Raw genomic sequence first — 22604 nt, forward strand, 5'->3', positions numbered from 1 at the left:
GCATCAGATAGGGGCGGCCATAAGGAAACAAGCTGGCTGTTACTGAATCAGCGCACAGAGAATATCACGGACATTTGCAGAGATTTTTTGAGATGTTATAGAAATAGAAAAATGACTTGGATTGCATTATTGAGGAGTTTGGTGATAAAACAAGTGATCAGGAGATGATTGATCGGTATGTACGACTATTATTATTATTATTATTATTATTATTATTATTATTATTATTATTATTATTATTATTATTATTATTTATTTCTTAGCATATGTGAAAGCGATAGAGAATGAAAGGGTTGGGCGGGGCTGGAGATGCCTAGTGAGTGCTTTGTTGATATGCAGGGCCATTTAAACAGCGCGTCTAAAATTAACTGCGCGTGTGAAAATAAATTGGACCTGACGCGCCTGACACATACTTAATAAATGGACTGCAAAGGGTTAAAAACAAGTAAAACTGATTACAGAATGATTTCCATTGCTGTCATAGCCATCTTTTCTGCTTTTATTGTTACAACAGCATAAGCAAGTACATTAACTACAGATGGGTGTATGTTATGAATGTTGCCTAATGCATGCACCCAATAAGAGGGCTGAACTGAAATATTGTTTTATTTTTTCTATCTCTATACACTATTATTTTTCCATCTCTATTTATACCCATCTATTCCTGTCAACCTTTCTCCTCGTTTCTGTGAATGTATGTATGAAGCAATGAACATTATCTTGTTTTGACCTGTGTGTCTGCCTTCATATCTACTGCAGGTTTATGTTGCCTGTCAGCCAGCTTCTGCATCTAGCTGTGTTTCTGGCTAACGACATACCATAACAAAGAGTGAGTGTCCTTCCTTTCATCCTCAAAGTGCCCAGAGTCCAAAAAGATTTTGTTCAGAAAGCTCACTCTCGAAACATAAAAGAAAGAAAAAGCATTTGCTTTAATCCATGTTCATTGGAGGAACAATGATCTGAATTACAACATCACCATTTCCATAGTGCATCCTCATTGCTTTGTGGTTGTCAGCTTGCTAGCTATCAACTTAGATTAACATCAGTCAAGCTGCGGATCTCAACGCCTCCTCCTCTCCACTAACGCTTTCATTGAGCATAGTGGGGTCCACAGATTCCAATGTAATGATGGCCTATTGTATATGGATCAACTTCAATGCAGTTTGGAAATACAGTCTCACTAATCCCACTGCAGCTGAGCTCTTTTTTGGCTAAAATTCTATAGCGATGATCAAAGAGCCATACAAACAAAAAAAATCATACATGAAAAAACAGTGCTGTCGACCAGACCACACACCGTTTCAGTATTTTTGTGCTTATTAAACATGTTTCATGTTTATACAAACAAAACATCATTTGTTTTTTTACATTCTCAAAAGAGACATACATCGTTCAAAAGCCATCCATTGGACAGCCTTGCCCAACAGTCTTGAAGTTAAAATAGCTGCCATTCCAATGTAACTCTAAAACGTCTAAGTTAGCACAATTTACAGTAAATATAAGCCTCTTATTGCTTATTACCCAAATACTTTTTGAGAGTAAAACTTGAAAAAGGTCAGGTCTACCTTTTGAAAAGCTTTAATCTGATTGAGGAATAAAGACTAATGACTTCTGTTAGCTATTCCATAAACACAGACCGATGCCCATAACTGAGGATACTTGCTACTCCAAAGCATGCTGGTCTTCAATGAGAAGCATGTCTGCTGATAATAGCTCTGGCACTGCTAGAGCTTTTTGCCAAACAAAGTCACTCCACCAACAGATAATGTGATGGATGCCAGATACGTGGCCTTTCAAGAAGTGCCCCCTGTGAACCTGCTTAGCTGGAGATTAAACTATAACATTAGTATGTGTTGTGAAAAAATTGAAGATTCCTTTACTTTGCCTTTAGGTTGAAGTTACATTTTACATTTTTAAATGCCCGCACATCACCTCTACAGTTTCATTCAGTTGTGCTGATTTGTAATTGTATTGTTGGGTCTCTGGATTACGTTACTCAACATTAAAACTGTCCCTGAGATTCATGAAATACTTAATTACATGTCATATTACACTGCTATTACACTGTAATTGCACATCTGGTTACTTGGAAATTACATTGTAATTACACAACCACAATGTTAAATGCATGTCATTACAAAAGACATGAGCAACTGCCTAACATTTTAGTTTTGTAATAAACACATAGCTGCATTGAAAAGAAGTACTGCTCCTATATTCCTATAAATAGGCTTGTTTAGCATTTTTGTGTAAGCTGATGACTTATTTATTCAAACCTAGACACATATACCAGTAGTAATCATATAGGAAATTTCATAGGCAACATATGTAGGTTTTCTATATATATATATACTATATGGTACCTATATGGTATCTAGCACCAAAATACTACATAATACAATATAAGTATCCTATAAAAATGTTATAGGAGATTTGTTTAATGTTTCTTTTAAACGCATACAGTCGTTATTACCAACCAGTAAAATACCAATAAAGGCACTGTTTTTCACTTTCTAACTGTAGCAAAGGTAGCTGGTCTTGTCTGTATGGTAGCACTCTTTCCTCATACCTTCCCAACACAGTCAACTAGCAGACGGTAATGCTTTCTCATCAGAGTTCTACTGCCTAAATATCTGACATTCTCTGATCTTCATCACTCTGATCTACTGTGATGCTTTTACAATACAAAGCATAATAGATAATCATTCAAATAACAAATCAAACCAGTTTATAGTGAACAACTATGCAAGCATATCGATATGACGATAAGTATCCAATCCACCAATTTCACACCAAACACATCTAATTTGAACTCAGATGAATTTGATTCTCTCTGATTGTTATAATCGTAAGCGTGGTATCATGGATCTACGGGACTGAAGAGCATAAAAGAAGAGGAATTGAAAACCTATTTCAACAGCTGTAGTAATGTGGGGCTCAGAAATGGCACAATATTCAGGGTCAGGCAAATATTATTATTTATTATTATTATTATTATTATTATTATTTATTTCTTAGCAGACGCCCTTATCCAGGGCGACTTACAATTGTTACAAGATATCACATTATTTTTACATACAATTACATTATTTATTTATTTTTTTTACATACAATTACCCATTTATACAGTTGGGTTTTTACTGGAGCAATCTAGGTAAAGTACCTTGCTCAAGGGTACAGCAGCAGTGTCCCCCACTGGGGATTGAACCCACAACCCTCCAGTCAAGAGTCCAGAGCCCTAACCACTACTCCACACTGCTGCCCCAATTATACCCCAATTTTTTAAGCAATGACTGACAGCTACCATTTATTTCCTGTGAACAAATAAATTAATAATTTTCTGAAAAACCCTAAGAAATAATTCAATGCCAGTAGCAGTGATTTCCTTCCCAGTATACTTTTAATGGCCGTCAGGTATTAGTTATGTATACCACATATCTATTATTATTATTATTATTATTATTATTATTATTATTATTATTATTATTATTATTATTATTTGGAGGAAGCTTTTGTTCCTGTTCAGCCTGTTGCAGCAAAAGGTTGATTTAAAAAAGAATATAGTTAACGCTTTCTGAGGTATTTTTTTTCTAAGTTTATTCCCACATTCTTGCTTTATGTTTGTTAGCTGTCTGTTTTTCTTGCTGGACAAAATGATACTGGATTGCTGCCCGGGGAGTGTGCTTCTAGCCAAATGCCAATTGCTGACCGAGGATTTTTCGGCTTAGACTTTTAATTGGTTGAAACTTATTGTTGGTTTTGAATCCTTAGTTCCCAAAACTTTAAGTCATTATTTAAGTCTGTTTGAATGAATTGAATGTCTTCTATGAATTTAATGTTTTGTGAATATTGCACTTTATTTATCTGAGCAAAACAGACTTCAAAACAACCTTTTTTTTTTTAATAACTTGATGCTAAAACATACACAGTTCTAAACACATATTCCTGGCCAGTATTTATTGCTATATACTACTGAGATTTAGACTTTCTTACAAAAAAATCTACAGTGCTGTACTTATTGCAGATTCCACAACCAATCTTCCTATTTATATTACCTGCAAGTAAAGGGGATGAAGATAATGAAATGTAATTTGATTTTAGCAAAGAGACACACATGGCTCTAAAAAATACTAACAGCAATTTAGGAATACGTTTGCCAGTACCCTTAAAGTGTTGAATGAGAGCCAGCTGTTTTATCCAGCGGGAGTTTGCAAGGATAAAATAATCTGCTGTATCAGTTATGATTCTTGTCTCTTTTGGTATTGCTTCCTATGACAGAATACTGAAAATCCTTATAGGCACAGAGTTTTCTATTTAACCTCTACAGTAGCGTCAACAAGGCTGATAGAGGACATACACACGCAGGGTCTGCCAACACACACTGCAGAATAAAATGCTGCTACTCTCACCCTCATGACATCAGTTAGCTCCGCACACTGTGCCAGCCTCCTAGGAAGCAAGTAAATTGACAATATATACAAGCAGTTAGTCACAGACCATTCGACTTGATGTTCTGTCATTATGTTAAAAGACAAAGGACCTTCTGGCCAGACACAAAGACAAATCATGTTGCCAATCTGATCAAAGACAAAGACCATACCTGTCACCACGTGTCCATTTATGGAACATTAACCTTGTTTTCTTTCCTCTAAATGCCTGTCCCTCACATCACTGTAAAACCCATGACAGAGGCCTGGGGGTTATTCCACCAGTTCAAACTATATACTCTATTCTGCACTTTAAACTCATTCAATATCCCCTCTTCACAGGATACTCCTGTAATTTTCTGATGCAGATGGTGTGTAGTTTTCAAAGTCTTTTTTTTAAATTATCATAGACCACACATTTTCCCCCTTCTCATTCTTTAGAATTAATTGGTATGAGATGAATGTTGAGAGGACAGACTTATAGGAAAGATACAATAAGTCATCTTAAACCCTTTGAACAAGAACTTGATTGTGGAGGAAACTGTCCCTAATTAGGATATCAAGACCTCCGTTTCATCTGGTTTTTAAGCCTTAAGTCTTATTCAAGTCCTAAGCAAAGAGCAACTGAAAAAGGAACTAGTGCAATATCACGTTGCTTTTTTAAAGCTGCTGCTGCTGCCTCAGAAGTCCACAAAGTGTACCTCTGAATATGATTAAACCTTGTTTTGATCTATTCTTGCCCTGTGGATTATATTAAAGTGCTTTGTTCTATCCATTTGGATCCAGTCAATCTTAAATTGCTACTAGTAATTCTATTTCCCTCTCCAATAATATTTTAAACTGTATTTGTTTTTGAGTATGTGTGCTGCTTTTTTATTATGGAAGTTATGTGTATGGCAAGTGTTCCACTTTAATGTGCTTTTATTGGATGTTTTTGAAAAAAATATATATAAATAAATACCATTTTCATCGAGTCACTGAATACCAAGCCAGCTGGCAATGGCAATTTAAACTTGATAAAACCCATAAACTTGATGGAAACCAATCAGAATCATTCCTGGATCTTCTGTTAAACTGGATGCATTACAGTTTGCTTTCAGTCATTTCGTCTTGAGCTGTTTTTAAGAGGGGTGTATATTTTGGCTCTGGTGGGGTTTCACTTTAGAGTTTGGAAGGAGAATGAAAAACCTCTGGGGCCATCTCTTTAAGCACAGACAGAAGAATAATTGATATTCCACATGAAAAACCTGTCAGCAGAAATTACATCACCATTGAATGGAAAGGAAATAACTGTCTCCAATTGAACTGCTGGAATGCTGTATTTTGCTTGCAATGCACATTTTGTGGAGTTAACTAGGGATCTAGATGTTGCCCAAAGAGTGGGACTATGAGCTGAATTTTGGTGCTCCTGAAATATAATGGCAGAACTGGAGACGAACATCCTCTCTATGTATCCACACTAACACTGTGACACAACTTACTGTCAATTCCTGAGACTGCCTACAAAGTGTCCAGGGCCATTTGAGCCAAGCTGGGTGATGGGTTTGTGCACTAATGTTTATGTATGGCTCAGTTTAATCTACCTAATTCACTTTACTATTGACCCAAGCTGAACTGAAACCTGCCAAATGCCATGTGGAGTGCAATTATCTTTCCTTGGTCACTTTCCTGGAGGCCTGCTGTGTTAATTGATATGACCACTGATAGATTATTCCTCTTTACCTTTGTTACGTTAAGATTATTATTATTATATTACACCTAGCTGTTTTTTCAACTTGGCGAATTAAACCTTTTGACAAGTCTTGGAGGTCATTCCTCTGCAGATTTAGACTTTATCAATTATTATTATTATTATTATTATTATTATTATTATTATTATTATTATTATTATTATTATTTTTACTAAAAATGGATAGAGATGTTAAAGCCTACATTTATACTGATACTTAATAAATAGCTTCAAATTCATTTTTTCTTATATTTTTCCCCTTTCATGATGTTTGCAATTATGTGCCGTGCTTCTGGGTTCTGTTGATCCACTATTGCGTTATTACAATTGTTTTTATAAATCTGTATTCACCTGTCTGTTGTTTGGATAATTACCTAGGACTGAACAGACTTCCTCGTTCCATTCAAATGAAGGAACAAAATGGTTTTTCAACTTGGCTAGTCCCATCTACTCACCCTCTCTTTATATACATACAATAGGTTGGGCCAGCAGAGTGGAAAGTTAACATTTAAAGGCATGTAAAAATATAGATACAAATGATAATTACTCAATATTTGAACATCAGAACCCAGAATCAGTCTCAAGATTGCACTAATCATAAACATTGAAAAAATAGGAGCACGCTAAAAGAGCAATGTTCTTGTATTGACATTGTGCTATAGGCTCAAGTAAATATACAGAATGTCGTAAAAAGTCAAGCACTCACCAGGTATCTGCTGTTAAGCTTATATATTATTATAACATCATTATGAAAAAAACGATGAAGCGAATTCATGCATGTGGGCAGCAGTGTAGAATAGTGTGGGCAGCAGTGTGGAGTAGTGGTTAGGGCTCCGGACTCTTGACCGGAGGGGCGCGGGTTCAAACCCTGGTAGGAGACACTGCTGCTGTACCCTTGAGCAAGGTACTTTACCTAGATTGCTCCAGTAAACTGTATAAATGGGTAATTGTATGTAAAAATAATGTGTAAAAAAAATGTAATTGTATGTAAAAAGAATGTGATATCTTCTAACAATTGTAAGTCACCCTGGATAAGGGCGTCTGCTAAGAAATAAATAATAATAAATATATAAGCTTAACAGCAGATACCTGGTGAGTGCTTGACCTTTTACGACATTCCTCACCATAAACAGACAAAGGAAAAGGTGGAACAAATATATAAAATGACATTTGAAGCTACTTGCTCTTTAAGAAATGTCAGATCAATGGAGTACACCAGTAAGTGACTCCCTTGCTACAGTGTGGGTGAGCTGTCCCTCTGCGTCTCACCCCTGAACTGAAAAGAGCAAGAACGCTGCAAAGGCTTTCTCTGTCCCCAGGCTTATCTGTTGCAAGTAGAGCACAGCATGTTGTATTATTCCGAGTGGTTAGTGGTTTTGAATGTTACCTGATTGGTAGTGCTGGAGACTAGAGAGTGACACAGAAATTAAACTTGAGTTCCGTCCCATCCTGTCCCATCATACATTTTCCTGTCCAGTTCCATCCCGTGAACATTATTTCAATGTCATTTTTGATTCCATCCTGTCCCACCAGAATCTTTCCCATCCCATACTGTTCCGTACATATCATTGTTTTTTTCATTCCCATCCCTTGTCAAAAAATGTCCTGTCCCCTCCCGTCCAGTGATATTTAAGAAAAAAGGGAAGACACTAATTTATTTGAACCTCTCGCTGTATTAGGCAGGATATTTTTCGGGTTGCCCTTTTTTTGTTATGTTTTTCATTCTCATCCTGTTCCCAGTTGAATTTTTAAAATGTCATTCACTACTGCCATATTACCTATTACAAGAATAACAAGAACCACACACACCTACTTCAACCATTTTATTATGCATAACGTGTTGATAACAGGGAAAAAAAAAACCTCAAGGGTCACAGTCTTTTGAGTTTCACTCCAACTTGAACTCCAATAAGTTTAATTAATCCAGTTATTTGCTGAGGTTGGCATATTTAAAATTAGTTTAGGTCTTTTACAGTTTTACTGTAAATGTTGGTTGCAATCAATGACAGCAAGACACAGTGGGTTTGAATTGAATGGGTGGGCCAGTGACATCACTAAATGGGGTGTCAATTAAAATGAGTGTCATTGATAAGAGGGTAATAGTGTCTGTCTTGGTAAATATATGGATACCCAGAAGTCTAAGTATGTATTTGATTGGTTTAATTTTACAACATTTCATATTGATTGGTTTAATATTACAACATCTGAAGTTCTTGTAGCTCGTCTGACAAACTAAAGTTTGGTACTGTACTGCTCTTCCCACTTCCTTCAGTCTTGCTCTCACCCGCTCCTGGAGCCTTTAGTTCCACTCCTATCCGTTCCCGTGAGATTTAAAACAATTTATTCCCGGTCCCACCCGTCCCTGCCAGTTTCATTTCCATTTCCATCCATTCCCCCAAACATAAAAATAAATATACAGGTATGTCACTCTCTACTGGACACTGAGGTCCCTCCATTTGTCAACTGAGAAGTTAAAGCACAGGCTACAATGATTCAAGCTTATCTACAGAGTCCCACACATGTTTTTAAACCCTGCTGTGAGCCCATTCTCTAAGAGGGGTGGGAAGGTTATTCAATGTCCATTCAGTCTACTGCCAAACCCCATCATATTTTGACACGCCGGTATGTGTGTTTAAGTGTCTCGGCTTGAATTTCTGTAAAGATATCAATAGTTATACTAGTACTAGTTGAAGGAATATATTTAGGGATCTCTATACCGCTACCACTGCAGCATGCTCATATTAAAAATATATCACTGACTTTTTAATATTGTTTTTGATATAGTTGATGCTTCCTTTAGATATAATTTCCCTTAAATGACTTTCTGAAAGAGACTTAACCTTAAATAACAGCACTTTTTCTGTCAGCTATTATACTCATTGACTTCAATACGAGCAACAGTACTGACATTATTTTAACTAAGAGCCCGATTATCATCTGGACAGTTTCCAGACATGGACAACTAAGCACTTAATGACTTGATCGACGATAACCAGGGCTCAAATTGAACAGCTGACCTACAGGTCAAAGACTGCAGTTTTTCTGATGACATTGGCAGCCATAAGACTTAATTTAAACTGATAAATAATTTCACTAGCGACCAAAGCGAGACAGATTCTGGGTTGGATATTTTGTCCCACTATATTGAACAAAGGAAATCATATTTTAAAAGGAGAGCCATGTCACATTTCATTGCATTCATCATTATCAGAGGCAGAGTGCAATCATCTGCCCAGATCTGTTTCTATAATAATATAATAAGAAATTAATCACAGATATATTGGAAACACATACTTTACTGTACAAGCTAAAGCAAGGCAAGCAACCAAATACACATTATATAATGAGCGTAAAGTTTATAATAATCTGAAAACATTACATTTTTTAATGTACAGACGTGCTCAAATTTGTTGGTACCCTTACAGCTCATTGAAATAATGCTTCATTCCTCCTGAAAAGTAATGAAATTAAAAGCTATTTTATCATGTATACTTGCATGCCTTTGGTATGTCATAGAATAAAGCAAAGAAGCTGTGAAAAGAGATGAATTATTGCTTATTTTACAAAGATATTCTAAAATGGCCTGGACACATTTGTTGGTACCCCTTAGAAAAGATAATAAATAATTGGATTATAGTGATATTTCAAACTAATTAGTTTCTTTAATTAGTATCACACATGTCTCCAATCTTGTAATCAGTCATTCAGCCTATTTAAATGGAGAAAAGTAGTCACTGTGCTGTTTGGTATCATTGTGTGCACCACACTGAACATGGGCCAGAGAAAGCAAAGGAGAGAGTTGTCTGAGGAGATCAGAAAGAAAATAATAGACAAGCATGGTAAAGGTAAAGGCTACAAGACCATCTCCAAGCAGCTTGATGTTCCTGTGACAACAGTTGCAAATATTATTAAGAAGTTTAAGGTCCATGGAACTGTAGCCAACCTCCCTGGGCGCGGCTGCAAGAGGAAAATCGACCTCAGATTGAACAGTAGGATAGTGCGAATGGTAGAAAAAGAACCAAGGATAACTGCCAAAAAGATACAAGCTGAACTCCAAGGTGAAGGTACGTCAGTTTCTGATCACACCATCCGTCGCTTTTTGAGCGAAAGTGGGCTCCATGGAAGAAGACCCAGGAGGACTCCACTTTTGAAAGAAAAACATAAAAAAGCCAGACTGGAATTTGCTAAAATGCATACTGACAAGCCACAATCCTTCTGGGAGAATGTCCTTTGGACAGATGAGTCAAAACTGGAGCTTTTTGGCAAGTCACATCAGCTCTATGTTCACAGATGAAAAAATGAAGCTTTCAAAGAAAAGAACACCATACCTACAGTGAAACATGGAGGAGGCTTGGTTATGTTTTGGGGCTGCTTTGCTGTGCCTGGCACAGGGTGCCTTGAAATTGTGCAGGGCACAATGAAATCTCAAGACTATCAAGGCATTCTGGAGCGAAACGTACTGCCCAGTGTCAGAAAGCTCTGTCTCAGTCGCAGGTCATGGGTCTTCCAACAGGATAATGACCCAAAACACACAGCTAAAAGCACCCAAGAATGGATAAGAACAAAACATTGGACTATTCTGAAGTGGCCTTCTGTGAGTCCTGATCTGAATCCTATCGAACATCTATGGAAAGAGCTGAAACATGCAGTCTGGAGAAGGCACCCATCAAACGTGAGACAGCTGGAGCAGTTTGCTCAGGAAGAGTGGGCCAAACTACCTGTTAACAGGTGCAGAAGTCTCATTGAGAGCTACAGAAAACGTTTGATTGCAGTGATTGCCTCTAAAGGTTGTGCAACAAAATATTAGGTTAGCGGTCCCATCATTTTTGTCCATGCCATTTTGATTTGTTTTATTATTTACAATATTATGTTGAATAAAAAATCAAAAGCAAAGTCTGATTTCTATTAAATATGGAATAAACAATGGTGGATGCCAATTACTTTTGTCAGTTTCAAGTTATTTCAGAGAAAATTGTGCATTCTTCGTTTTTTGTGGAGGGGTACCAACAAATTTGAGCACGTCTGTATATACTAAAATGCTTTCAGCTTATTAATACAGAATGTGACCACGTTTTTAGAAACTACTTAAACAATAACTAAGAGCTTCATTGAATGTGCGAGGAGATAACGTCATCTGAATGGATAAAATCCATGAAGAAAGTGTACTGTTGGTATTGGCAGTAGTGTGGAGTAGTGGATAGGGCTCTGGACTCTTGACCAGAGGGTCATGGGTTCAATACCAGGTGGGGGACACTGCTGCTGTACCCTTGAGCAACGTACTTTACCTAGATTGCTCCAGTAAAAACCCAACTGTATAAATGGGTAATTATATGTAAAAATAATGTGAGATCTTGTAACAATTGTAAGTTGCCCTGGATAAGGGCGTCTGCTAAGAAATAAATAAATAATAATTATTCTAGCGAGAGAGACTGTCTACAAGTATACCTCATGAACCCTTCATTTGTCTTTAAATTGAGTGAGATTTCAACAGAATCAGTCATTCAGAGCCAGGCTGTTCTATAATGTGCTGTAAATGGGGGTCCTTGTGATGTTTGTTCAGCTCAATGATATTATGTCCTGTTACTGCATGCTAACATCCCAATGAAAATTAACAGTAGAGACAGGCACAAACTTCTATGAGCTACAACTTTTAGAAGACAAGGTTTTTGTACTTTTATTTTATTTTGAAATCCTGAATTCCTGATGTAATGTAGAGCTGTTGTCACTTTAGACTCTGCTAGGAGTAATCAGCTGCAAGTGCAGCAATCAAGGACCATTTTGTCCCAATCTTAACAGAATGATAAGCTTCCCAGAGTACAAGTGTCTGCTTCTGGTCTGAAGGGATTGGTGACTGATTGGGATGTTAGCTGGAGAGTACTTGAAATAAGTCAACTTAATGCATACAGTAAGCCAAAACGGAACACAGAGCAGAGCACTATGAGCTGACTAGGATCCTACCAAAGTCAAAGATGATTACTACTATTATATATATATATATATATATATATATATATATATATATATATATATATATATATATATATATATACAGTACTGTGCAAAAGTTTTAGGCAGGTGTGAAAAAATGCTGTAAAGTAAGAATGCTTTCAAAAATAGACATGTTAATAGATTATATTTATCAATTAACTAAATGCAAAGTGAGTGAACAGAAGAAAAATCTAAATAAAATCCATATTTGGTGTGACCACCCTTTGCTTTCAAAACAGCATCAATTCTTCTAGGTACACTTGCACAAAGTCAGGGATTTTGTAGGCATATAGTCAGGTGTATGATTAAACAATTATACCAAACAGGTGCTAATGATCATCAATTCAATATGTAGGTTGAAACACAATCATTAACTGAAACAGAAACAGCTGTGTAGGAGGAATAAAACTGGGTGAGGAACAGCCAAACTCAGCTAACAAGGTTGCTGAAGACAGTTTACTGTCAAAAGTCATACACCATGGCAAGACTGAGCACAGCAACAAGACACAAGGTATTTATACTGCATCAGCAAGGTCTCTCCCAGGCAGAAATTTCAAGGCAGACAGGGGTTTCCAGATGTGCTGTCCAAACTCTTTTGAAGAAGCACAAAGAAACGGGCAACGTTGAGGACCGTAGACGCAGTGGTCGGCCAAGGAAACTTACTGCAGCAGATGAAAGACACATCATGCTTACTTCCCTTCGCAATCGGAAGATGTCCAGCAGTGCCATCAGCTCAGAATTGGCAGAAAACAGTGGGACCCTGGTACACCCATCTACTGTCCGGAGAAGTCTGGTTAGAAGTGGCCTTCATGGAAGACTTGCGGCCAAAAAGCCATACCTCCGACGTAGAAACAAGGCCAAGCAACTCAACTATGCACGAAAACACAGGAACTGGGGTGCAGAAAAATGGCAGCAGGTGCTCTGGACTGATGAGTCAAAATTTGAAATATTTGGCTGTAGCAGAAGGCAGTTTGTTCATCGAAGGGCTGGAAAGCGCTACATGAATGAGTGTCTGCAGGCAACAGTGAAGCATGGTGGAGGTTCCTTGCAAGTTTGGGGCTGCATTTCTGCAAATGGAGTTGGGGATTTGGTCAGAATTAATGGTCTCCTCAATGCTGAGAAGTACAGGCAGATACTTATCCATCATGCAATACCATCAGGGAGGCATCTGATTGGCCCCAAATTTATTCTGCAGCATGACAACGACCCCAAACATACAGCGAAAGTCATTAAGAACTATCTTCAGCGTAAAGAAGAACAAGGAGTCCTGGAAGTGATGGTATGGCCCCCACAGAGCCCTGATCTCAACATCATAGAGTCTGTCTGGGATTACATGAAGAGAAAGAAGCAACTGAGGCTGTCTAAATCCACAGAAGAACTGTGGTTAGTTCTCCAAGATGTTTGGGCAAACCTACCTGCCGAGTTCCTTCAAAAACTGTGTGCAAGTGTACCTAGAAGAATTGATGCTGTTTTGAAGGCAAAGGGTGGTCACACCAAATATTGATTTGATGTAGATTTTTCTTCTGTTCACTCACTTTGCATTTTGTTAATTGATAAATATAAACTATTAACATGTCTATTTTTGAAAGCATTCTTACTTTACAGCATTTTTTCACACCTGCCTAAAACTTTTGCACAGTACTGTATATATATATATATATATATATATATATATATATATATATATATATATATATATATATACTGTATATAGGTTTGGGGTCAGTCAATAAAAGGTAAATATCAGAAAACTCATTTTGATGGATCAAGTACAAGTACTCTAGTGGGTTGTAGTGGATGGCTTTAAACAGCTTTAAACAGTGTTTACACAACACTTCCCTGCAGTAAGCAGGGAATTCAAAACCTTAATGCATAATTTCAGTTTAATATAATTATAATTTTTAAAGTTGAAGTACAGTAAATTAGTGTCACAAAGACGGCCGGAGTGGGTGGCGTCAGACAGGCATCCTTGGGCGAAGCGTGGCAAGCATCCTTGGGCGAAGCGTGGCAGGCATCCTTGGGCGAAGCGAGGCAGGCATCCTTGGGCGAAGCGAGGCAGGCATCCTTGGGCGAAGCGTGGCAGGCATCCTTGGGCGAAGCGAGGCAGGCATCCTTGGGCGAAGCGAGGCAGGCATCCTTGGGCGAAGCGAGGCAGGGAGTCAGGACAAGCTGGGGTGCCAGTGTTGGCCCTCTTCTCGACCTCTGCGGCCGGGCGGTTCTTCCCCATGCTTTCCTCAGCAGCCTATGCAAGGGCTGCTGAGGACCGCCAGCATCTAGTCCTGGTTTTTCTGGTGAACGGAGAGGCAGCTCCTGCTCCTCTCCTCGTGATGGTGGGGAAAGTGATACCAGCAGGCATGCATCCTCTGCTGGTGGACGGGAACCCAGCAGGTATTCACCCTCTGCTGGTGGACGGGAACCCAGCAGGCATTCACCCTCTGCTGGTGGACAGGGACCCAGCAGGCATTCACCCTCTGCTGGTGGACAGGGACCCAGCAGGCATTCACCCTCTGCTGGTGGACAGGGACCCAGTAGGCATTCACCCTCTGCTGGTGGACATGGCAGAGGCAGAGGCAGCTCCTGCTGCTCTGCTCCTGCCGGTGGAGGTGGCGGAGGCAGAGGCAGCTCCTGCTGCTCTGCTCCTGCCGGTGAAGGTGGGAGCAGCGTGTAGTCTCCTGGCGGCGAAGGTGGGAGCAGCGTGTAGTCTCCTGGCGACGAAGGTGGGAGCAGCGTGTAGTCTCCCCCTTTTGTAGGGGACTGGTGCTGCTCTGCCTCTCTTGCAGGGGACTGGTGCGGCTCTGCCTTTCTTGCAGGGGACTAGTGTGGCTCTGCCTCAGAAGGGGAAACCAGCAGGCATTCTTCCTCTGCTGGTGGAGATGGGGACAGCAGGCATTTTCCCTCTGCTGGTGGAGATGGGGACAGCAGGCATTCTCCCTCTGCTGGTGGACATGGGGACAGCAGGCATTCTTCCTCTGCTGGTGGAGGTGAAACCAGCAGGCATTCTCCCTCTGCTGGCAGCTTGGGTCCTAGGGCTGTGGAAGCCCCAACTTCCCTCTCTTTGGGCTGTGGACGCACCGACTCCTCCCTTTTGGGCTGTGGATGCACCGACTCCTCCCTTTTGGGCTGTGGACGCACCGACTCCCCCCTCTTGGGCTGTGGACGTTCGGGCTCCCCCCACTCAGGCATAGGACGTTCGGGCTCCTCCCACTCAGGCGTAGGACGTTCGGGCTCCTCCCACTCAGGCGTAGGACGTTCTGGCTCCTCCCGCTTGGGCTGTGGACGCTCAGGCTCCCTCTTCTCCTTTCCCCTTCTCTGCCTCCTCCTCCCCTTCCTCTCCTGGGCCAGTTCCTCCTCTCCCTCTTGGTAGGGGCAGCGGAAGGGACAGTTGGCGAACAGATGATACTGGTCGCAGAGGAGGCACCCCGGCGATGGCTTGTTAAATCGCCGTGGATGTCTGGCCCTTAGGCGGCACTCCTCCTCTCTGTCCTTCACCTCTTTATCCTCCTTCCATCCCATTTTATTTATTTATATATATTTTTTTGTAATCCAACAATTTATTTATTTTTTTTCCCCCAAAAAATGCGGTTCCTGCTCTGGCCTGAGTCCTGGAGGCGCTGTAGATCCCACGCAGGACACCACGTGTCACAAAGACAGCCGGAGTGGGTGGCGTCAGACCAGAGCCAGGAAATAAACAACGGAGACTTGGGGTTTTGGTGAAGCTGAGCGCGTGATCGCGCTCAGCATTTAATAATTAACAAACAGAAAATAAAAGGTTTTAACACAAAACACGGGACACGGCACTTGCGGCCAAAATAAACAGGTAAACAAAACAAACAGACACTAACAAACAGGGACAAACACTAAACAAATACGTACTGTGCTGGTCCTCCAGCACCACGTAGCAATTGCGCACTTTCACTTTCTCTTCTTACTTTCTCTCCTCACTCTCTCCCGTTCTTTCGCCCTGAACACCCAACCCCGAGTGAAAGAAACGTGCATCTATATATACTGTTGTGCTGGGATTCAATTACTAATTAATTATTCACTTGAATCCCAGCATGTGAATTAATTCTGTGCAACCCCATGCTCACATATTATTACATACTTTAAATGCACGTGAAGTGATAGTGCAATCCCGTGCCTAAATATAATTATACAATTTTAACTCGCACGTGAAACACAGACCCGTTTATATCCCGTGTACCAATGACTATACACCAACATTTACACACGCAACACGCAACACACAAATGCACACAGGGGCGGGGCACATTGCCACAATTAGGCATTCAAAAAAGCTTGAGTAATACTATTTTAACTTTATTAAAGTACCTTTTCAAATATCTTTTTACAATATTTTACCTTCTCAATATCTCAATATAGTAACACATGGGTACAGGCTACAAACATCTTAAGCGAATTACTGTGTCGAAAATCTGGAAATACTGAAATTAGACACCCTGATAAATTCTGGATACTAAATTTAAAGGTGGAACACTTTGGTACAGTTTTGTACAGATTTATTTGACAGGGGCTCTGCCTAAAGTGTGTATCAGATCTATAATGTTCTGATTAAAAATGTATATAAAAATATTTACAGAATGTCAATTATGAATCAATCCCAACAGTACCATTGAATAAGAGAATGTGAAATGAGTCCAACGTGCTTCCATTTTTCCTCTGCCTTTTACTTGTAAAGCTGATGGTTTTAATTTATGATGGTTTAAAAACTTCCCAACCCAGTGTGATTTGTTCTTATAATGCCTTTCAATGAAAAAAGAAATTACACTAGAATCTAATGGAAATTCTAATAATTTCCTCTTGGAATTAAAAGGATTCGTGGAGACTGAAACTGAAAGAAGGCTGAATTGAACTATACATACTACAGTAGATGACTGATAATATTCAGTGCTGAATGAAAGGGGATACAATGTGTAACATATCTATATTCATGTGCCATGCCCATCTACTTGCATTTAAAGTATAACTGTGTTTCAATTATACAACAAGTAGTTTGCGGCTGACCAGCTTTCTGGAAGAAAGTTGTCAATAAGAACAAGTTCAAGTGATTGTAACAGAATAGTTCCATAAATCTAAATCTGTTTTGCACTTCTCAAAGAAACACAACTTATTACAAACATGTTATCTGGTACTAGGGTGTAGAAGTGTTCAGTTTGCATGCCTTTACCGGGTCAAAGCATGTTACTGGCTGAAAGCATGCCAGTCAATAAGGGAAGCGACTGATTGGTTAATGAAAGAAGCTGTAGGTTTTATTAAGCAGTGAGGAGGACAATGAGCAAGGAAGTGCCGCAACACTATAAGAAAGCATGGCTTGCAAACATGTTTTATATTACCAGGTATCATGTTTACTATGACATGTGTTTCTTTTTGCACTTTTGAGATCTAGAAAACGCATGGAAGTGTCCAACAGGAAAGAATAATGGAATTCTTCTGTTAGCTACAATCGCTTTAAGAAATAAAATTACTTCTGCGAGGAGCAATAGCAACTGTTCAAGTCTTGTCAGGCTGATGCTTCGAGCATTGAAAGCTCACATGAAACTGTGCTAAGAATCACTGGAGCAAAGAAATAATGCAGTGATCCTCACACTATAATGTTGGATTTCATTTGGGGTCAGGACTACTTGTCTCTCCCTCAGTCAGAATGCTGTTACAGTACCCTTAAAGTCAACTGTGTTGCCAAGCAACACAGATTTAGAAATCCGGCTAATGGCTTCTGTGGTTGTTAGAGAATAAGTTAAAAAGCAAACTCCCCAATAATCACTAGCCCTGGCTCAGCAAGGAAATGGGAAATGCACCAAATGCAATAATACTACTCAAAGGACTAGACATATAAAAAAGGTCCCATTGTGGCTTTTATTTTAAACGTAGAAACATCAAACTTGATTGAATGTAGAAAAACAAAGGGTAACAGAATACATTTTTACTAAACAAGCTTAAACACACAAGTCTCCAAAAACACTCGTCAATACTGAACTTCAGGTTCAGGGCAACTGTTTGCCTACCTCATTTCCAGAGACGTTTCATATTGCTATCCCAACACCGCAGTGCTATAATGTGACAAATGAACCAATGCACTCAATAAAGGGGCACTAATTCTTTGTCAATAATATTTCACATAATATAACAAGACACCCTACTAAATCCAGAGCACAACAATATAGTCATGTCACCTGAGTTTATTTGCATAATATTTAGGAATGTAGGACATATACAGTACATTCATACAGTATAGAGTATATCATAATGTACAGTATTTTCATATTACTGTATAAAATCCATTACATACTGTACGTTAATAACAATATGGTAGAGAAATATTTTTCAACTTGAGTGCCATAATCAGCATTATTCCTTTTGAAAAACTAAACAATAACAAAGTGTATTAAAAATCTACTGAATCTCACTCAATCTATTGGCAATTGTTCAAGTTCTAGATAAAAAAAGAAAACACATGTCGCTTCAGATAGAAACTTGGACGGATTCTCCCAAGGAGATACTCAGCTAAGAGCGTCAGATAGTTTACTTATGCCTCTGTGGCATGTGCATCCACCAAAGCCTAATCATCGCTCTGTTAGAGCACTCGAAATCAGACATAATTACCTAGAATTTAAATATAGTATATACAGCATAGGCTACATAGAGTGTTCATCAGTGTTGAAAAACCCTTCTCTGTGCAAAAGCGGTTTTATTTTGCTAAGCTGCTTTTTTAGCAGGCAGCCTCACGCCTCCACATTTTCATTAGCAGAGAGAAGTCTAATGCAAAACCACCTCATTGGAGTCTTAACGTGACCTCTGCAACATCCTCCCCCACACCCAGGTCCACGCAAAGCCACCAACTCCATTTTGCATGCATATCATCACATAGATATGGCAGGTGTGCAGCGTTTAAATTAGACAGCACTCATTAGAAAGGGGAGCTTGTTTGGAAAGTAGCTCCGGAAACATTTTTTAAACATCTATTGCTCCCCTGCTTGATTTAAAAGGAAGATTTGATTGTACAGGGTTTACTATAAGCTTGCTATACCTTCAATTTCCAGATACACTTAAAATTACAGTTATATTTCCTACACCAGAGATGGGCAACTCCAGTGCTTGAGGGCCATCTTGCATCCGATCTAATGGTTATAATGAAACAATCCCCTGTTCTGGGACTTGGTTGGAACAATGATCTGCTCTAGATTAGCTCATCCATGGAATGTGCTGTAGATACACTTTTATTGAGTTCTTTTTTTTATATAACAAAATATGAAAAAAATAACTTTGTTAAGTTCATGACAATTGGACTGAGAACTGGCAGTTGTGTTTTACATGACAGATGCGGTTCTACCTGGTAATGCATTTTTTTAAATGATGCCACATCTATTGAATTAGAGCGAGGGTGAGCATTTCCAGTCCTGGAGAGCTACTACACATGTTCAATAGGAAAAATGAAGTGATTCCCTAGTTTAGGACTCAATTGGAACATGGACTGGAAGAGGCAGTATTCCCTAGCCCTGATTTTAGAGGACTGATTGACAGTTGGATTTGACACATCTCCCTTGGTCTTCCTAATGCTAGATCTCAGTGGTTTTCCAGACTTCACAGGTTTCTGTTCAAGCTGGTAAACCGGCATACATTGTTACTGATTGGTTGAGTCATGATACAACAATAATGAAACCAGAGGATAAATATATACATTCCTTTTCTTTTCAGATCACCAGAAACTGGAGAGAGAGGCTCGTATCTGCAGGCTTTTAAAGCACTCAAATATTGGTACGTTTTTTTGTCATTGTATTTTTGATTTTTTTTTTAATGTGTTTAGACTGTTGTTGACTTTTATTACCGGTATCTTTGTGAATGAGGCCCACAGTTTGAACTTGTTTTTAGTAGGACATGCCCTCCTTTGTGGTGGCAAAATCTGAGGTTATTTGAGAGATCATACACAGACTAATTAAGGAAAGAGTTGTAAAGTAAATGTGTTTCTGAGACATTGATATACTTGTGCTAAAGGAATACATTATCATGGCCATCTTTTTTTTTTTTTTCATTAATCGTAATTTATTATTTATGATATGTTTCTGCACTCCTTGTTATTTAGCATGTTTAATGAAGCCACCAGCATACAGTGCCTTCCCTTTAGGGCCAGTCTCTGAGCAAGCAGGATTAAGGTGGAATGTCTGTAATGAAGCCAGAATAGAAACAACCCCCTGGGTGTGCTCTGGTATTTTCTGCCCTCCTGAAACAGAAAGTGTATTTGATTTTCAGACTGGCCTGAAATTCCACTTCGCTCAGGCTTGCACAGAGACCGCTTAAAGGTAAATATGTATCAAGAGATAATAAACAGACACACAATACATGTATTATAGTAAGTAAATATCCCTTTATTCTTTACAATTTACATTAATCAGGAAATTATAGGAACCATTAATGTAATTAAACAATAGTTCCTGTAGTGTACAAGGTGATAAACATTCAGAGGTTTGATGGAGATTATTTACTTGTGTGTAATTATCTGTAATTTCCTCTGTTTCTATGAAACAACATTGATTTGGCTAAGTTTGAGGTTAGAGTTGGGGCATTGGGTAATTTATTGAAATATTTTAATTTAATTGAAATAATTTTCACAGCACTTTTTGGCAACCTAGACCAGTTATAATTACTTGTAACATAAAATGCGGTCATGTACCTTTTAAACAGAGGTATCTAGACAAAGATTTCAAATCCTCACATTCCGATCTGCACTCTTGCTTTTCACTGAATTCGAATATAAATCACAATGGTGTGTGTCATTTTCTGATTAAGAGGCCATTCAAGGCTTTTCTTAGCTCCTCATATGTTAAATAATGCAGCTTGTTCTCTCTGCTGTAGACATTATCAGCTACATTATTCATTCCCTGTTATTTTCATCCTTTTCTGATCTTGAGAGATGTTCTCACAGACAGATTGAAAATGATTGAGAAGCAATTCCTTATGCTCGCTCACTGGTCAGGGTTTAGGCAGGTGTGAGTTTCCTGAGGATTAGGAGAACATCTATACTGTTTTTTTAAGGGGCAGCATTTTGTAAAATAAGTGAATAACTTATAGACTATAGAGAGATTCGCTTGAAAGGGGTTGGGGCTATACAGCGTCACTGTAGAGTAAGTGCGAAAACAGCTTTGATAATTCAAATCATAATGAAATTATGTAAACATTTTATGTATCACTATCATGTCTAAACATAATATAACAAATAAAGTATATGTTCTCAATAACCTGTAGTTTATTCAATAGTATGGTCTCAGACAATAGAGTGTGTCATGGATCTTAAACACCTGCTCTGTAACTCTATGATAAACCTGCTGGCGTCCATCCCCTCAAGGATAATTCATTAACTCACTTATTAACTACACTACATATATTAAAAACACAGTCAAACAAAGTCCTCAGTGAAAATGAGTTATACATTTTTTGGCGGTATTAAGATATGTCACTGTTTAGCTCATTAAAATAGACCCAATAATGTGTTGATACACTGATCAATTTTAATCCCATTTCACAATGTCTTAGTAAATTTAGATTTTAGCAGACTACATTCTAGCTTTAAGGCAATTGCACACCAGAACCATTTCTTTAACGTGACAACAAATATTTATTTAAAAACATGAAAATCAATGTTGGCCCATCCACAATAACTGGCTTAGGAGAATGATGCATCGATTTTGGATTTTAAATGACAGCAACAGAACAGATTGCCTTTATTTAACATTTTTGTAATATATCAAGCACCCAGAGCCACATTTCTATGTATATGTATATTCGATTGATTATTCATTCCCAGTTATTACAGTCTTGTTCTGTAGATGTTCTACACAGTACATCTTTTAAAAGAACATACCTCAGATAAAACAGAACAACAGACTTAAATGTACATTCTTAGGTGAAGGTCATGTTTTTTTTATTTTTTTATAGAAAAGAAATAAAACACACTCAGGCACATAACACCTTACGCTCCTGGTTGGCAGAATCTCTGATAAGCCCCAGGAACTGAGATTTTTGACTGCCGAGGTGGGTGATGGAGAGAGGGAGAACAAATGAAATCAGCATTCAAGGAGAATTGATGTGGATAATATTTGGAGGCAGGAGAGGGATGAGCATGTGTACAGTCATTTCAATTGAGATGAGCAAACATACAAGATCTTTGCAGAGTGTTACACAGCTATTCAGTGCATATTGTTTTCAGTGAAATTGAGAACCTGCTTCCACCCACAACTTGTGCGGGGGTTTGATTTCACCAAGTTGCTGATTTGTTTCGATAACAATGCTAATAAAACAAAGTCTATATCTTGCATTTGCAACCCCTGACTCCCAGACAACAAGTGGGTGCCTAAGGGGTGACACTGCATAAAATTGCTTCACCACTTTTTATATGATGACTGACGAAGAAGTTCATTCTTGTTGGGATCCTCATAGTATTTTTATTTTGT

The 22604-nt window shown here is 38.7% G+C and overlaps 1 protein-coding gene across 2 annotated transcripts in view; it reads left to right on the top strand.

Moving 5' to 3' along the window:
• LOC117431681 (calcium/calmodulin-dependent protein kinase type II subunit alpha-like) overlaps window positions 1-22604 on the top strand; it is a 91100-nt gene that overhangs the window by 19829 nt on the left and 48667 nt on the right. For both annotated transcript variants that reach the window (XM_058996073.1, XM_058996074.1), the window contains exon 3: window positions 19855-19914. In XM_058996073.1, coding sequence (XP_058852056.1) covers window positions 19855-19914 — 60 coding nt within the window. The remainder of the gene's footprint in view (window positions 1-19854; window positions 19915-22604) is intronic.

This window comes from Acipenser ruthenus, chromosome 22, assembly GCF_902713425.1.
Source record: "Acipenser ruthenus chromosome 22, fAciRut3.2 maternal haplotype, whole genome shotgun sequence".
Taxonomy (NCBI): Eukaryota; Metazoa; Chordata; class Actinopteri; order Acipenseriformes; family Acipenseridae; genus Acipenser; species Acipenser ruthenus.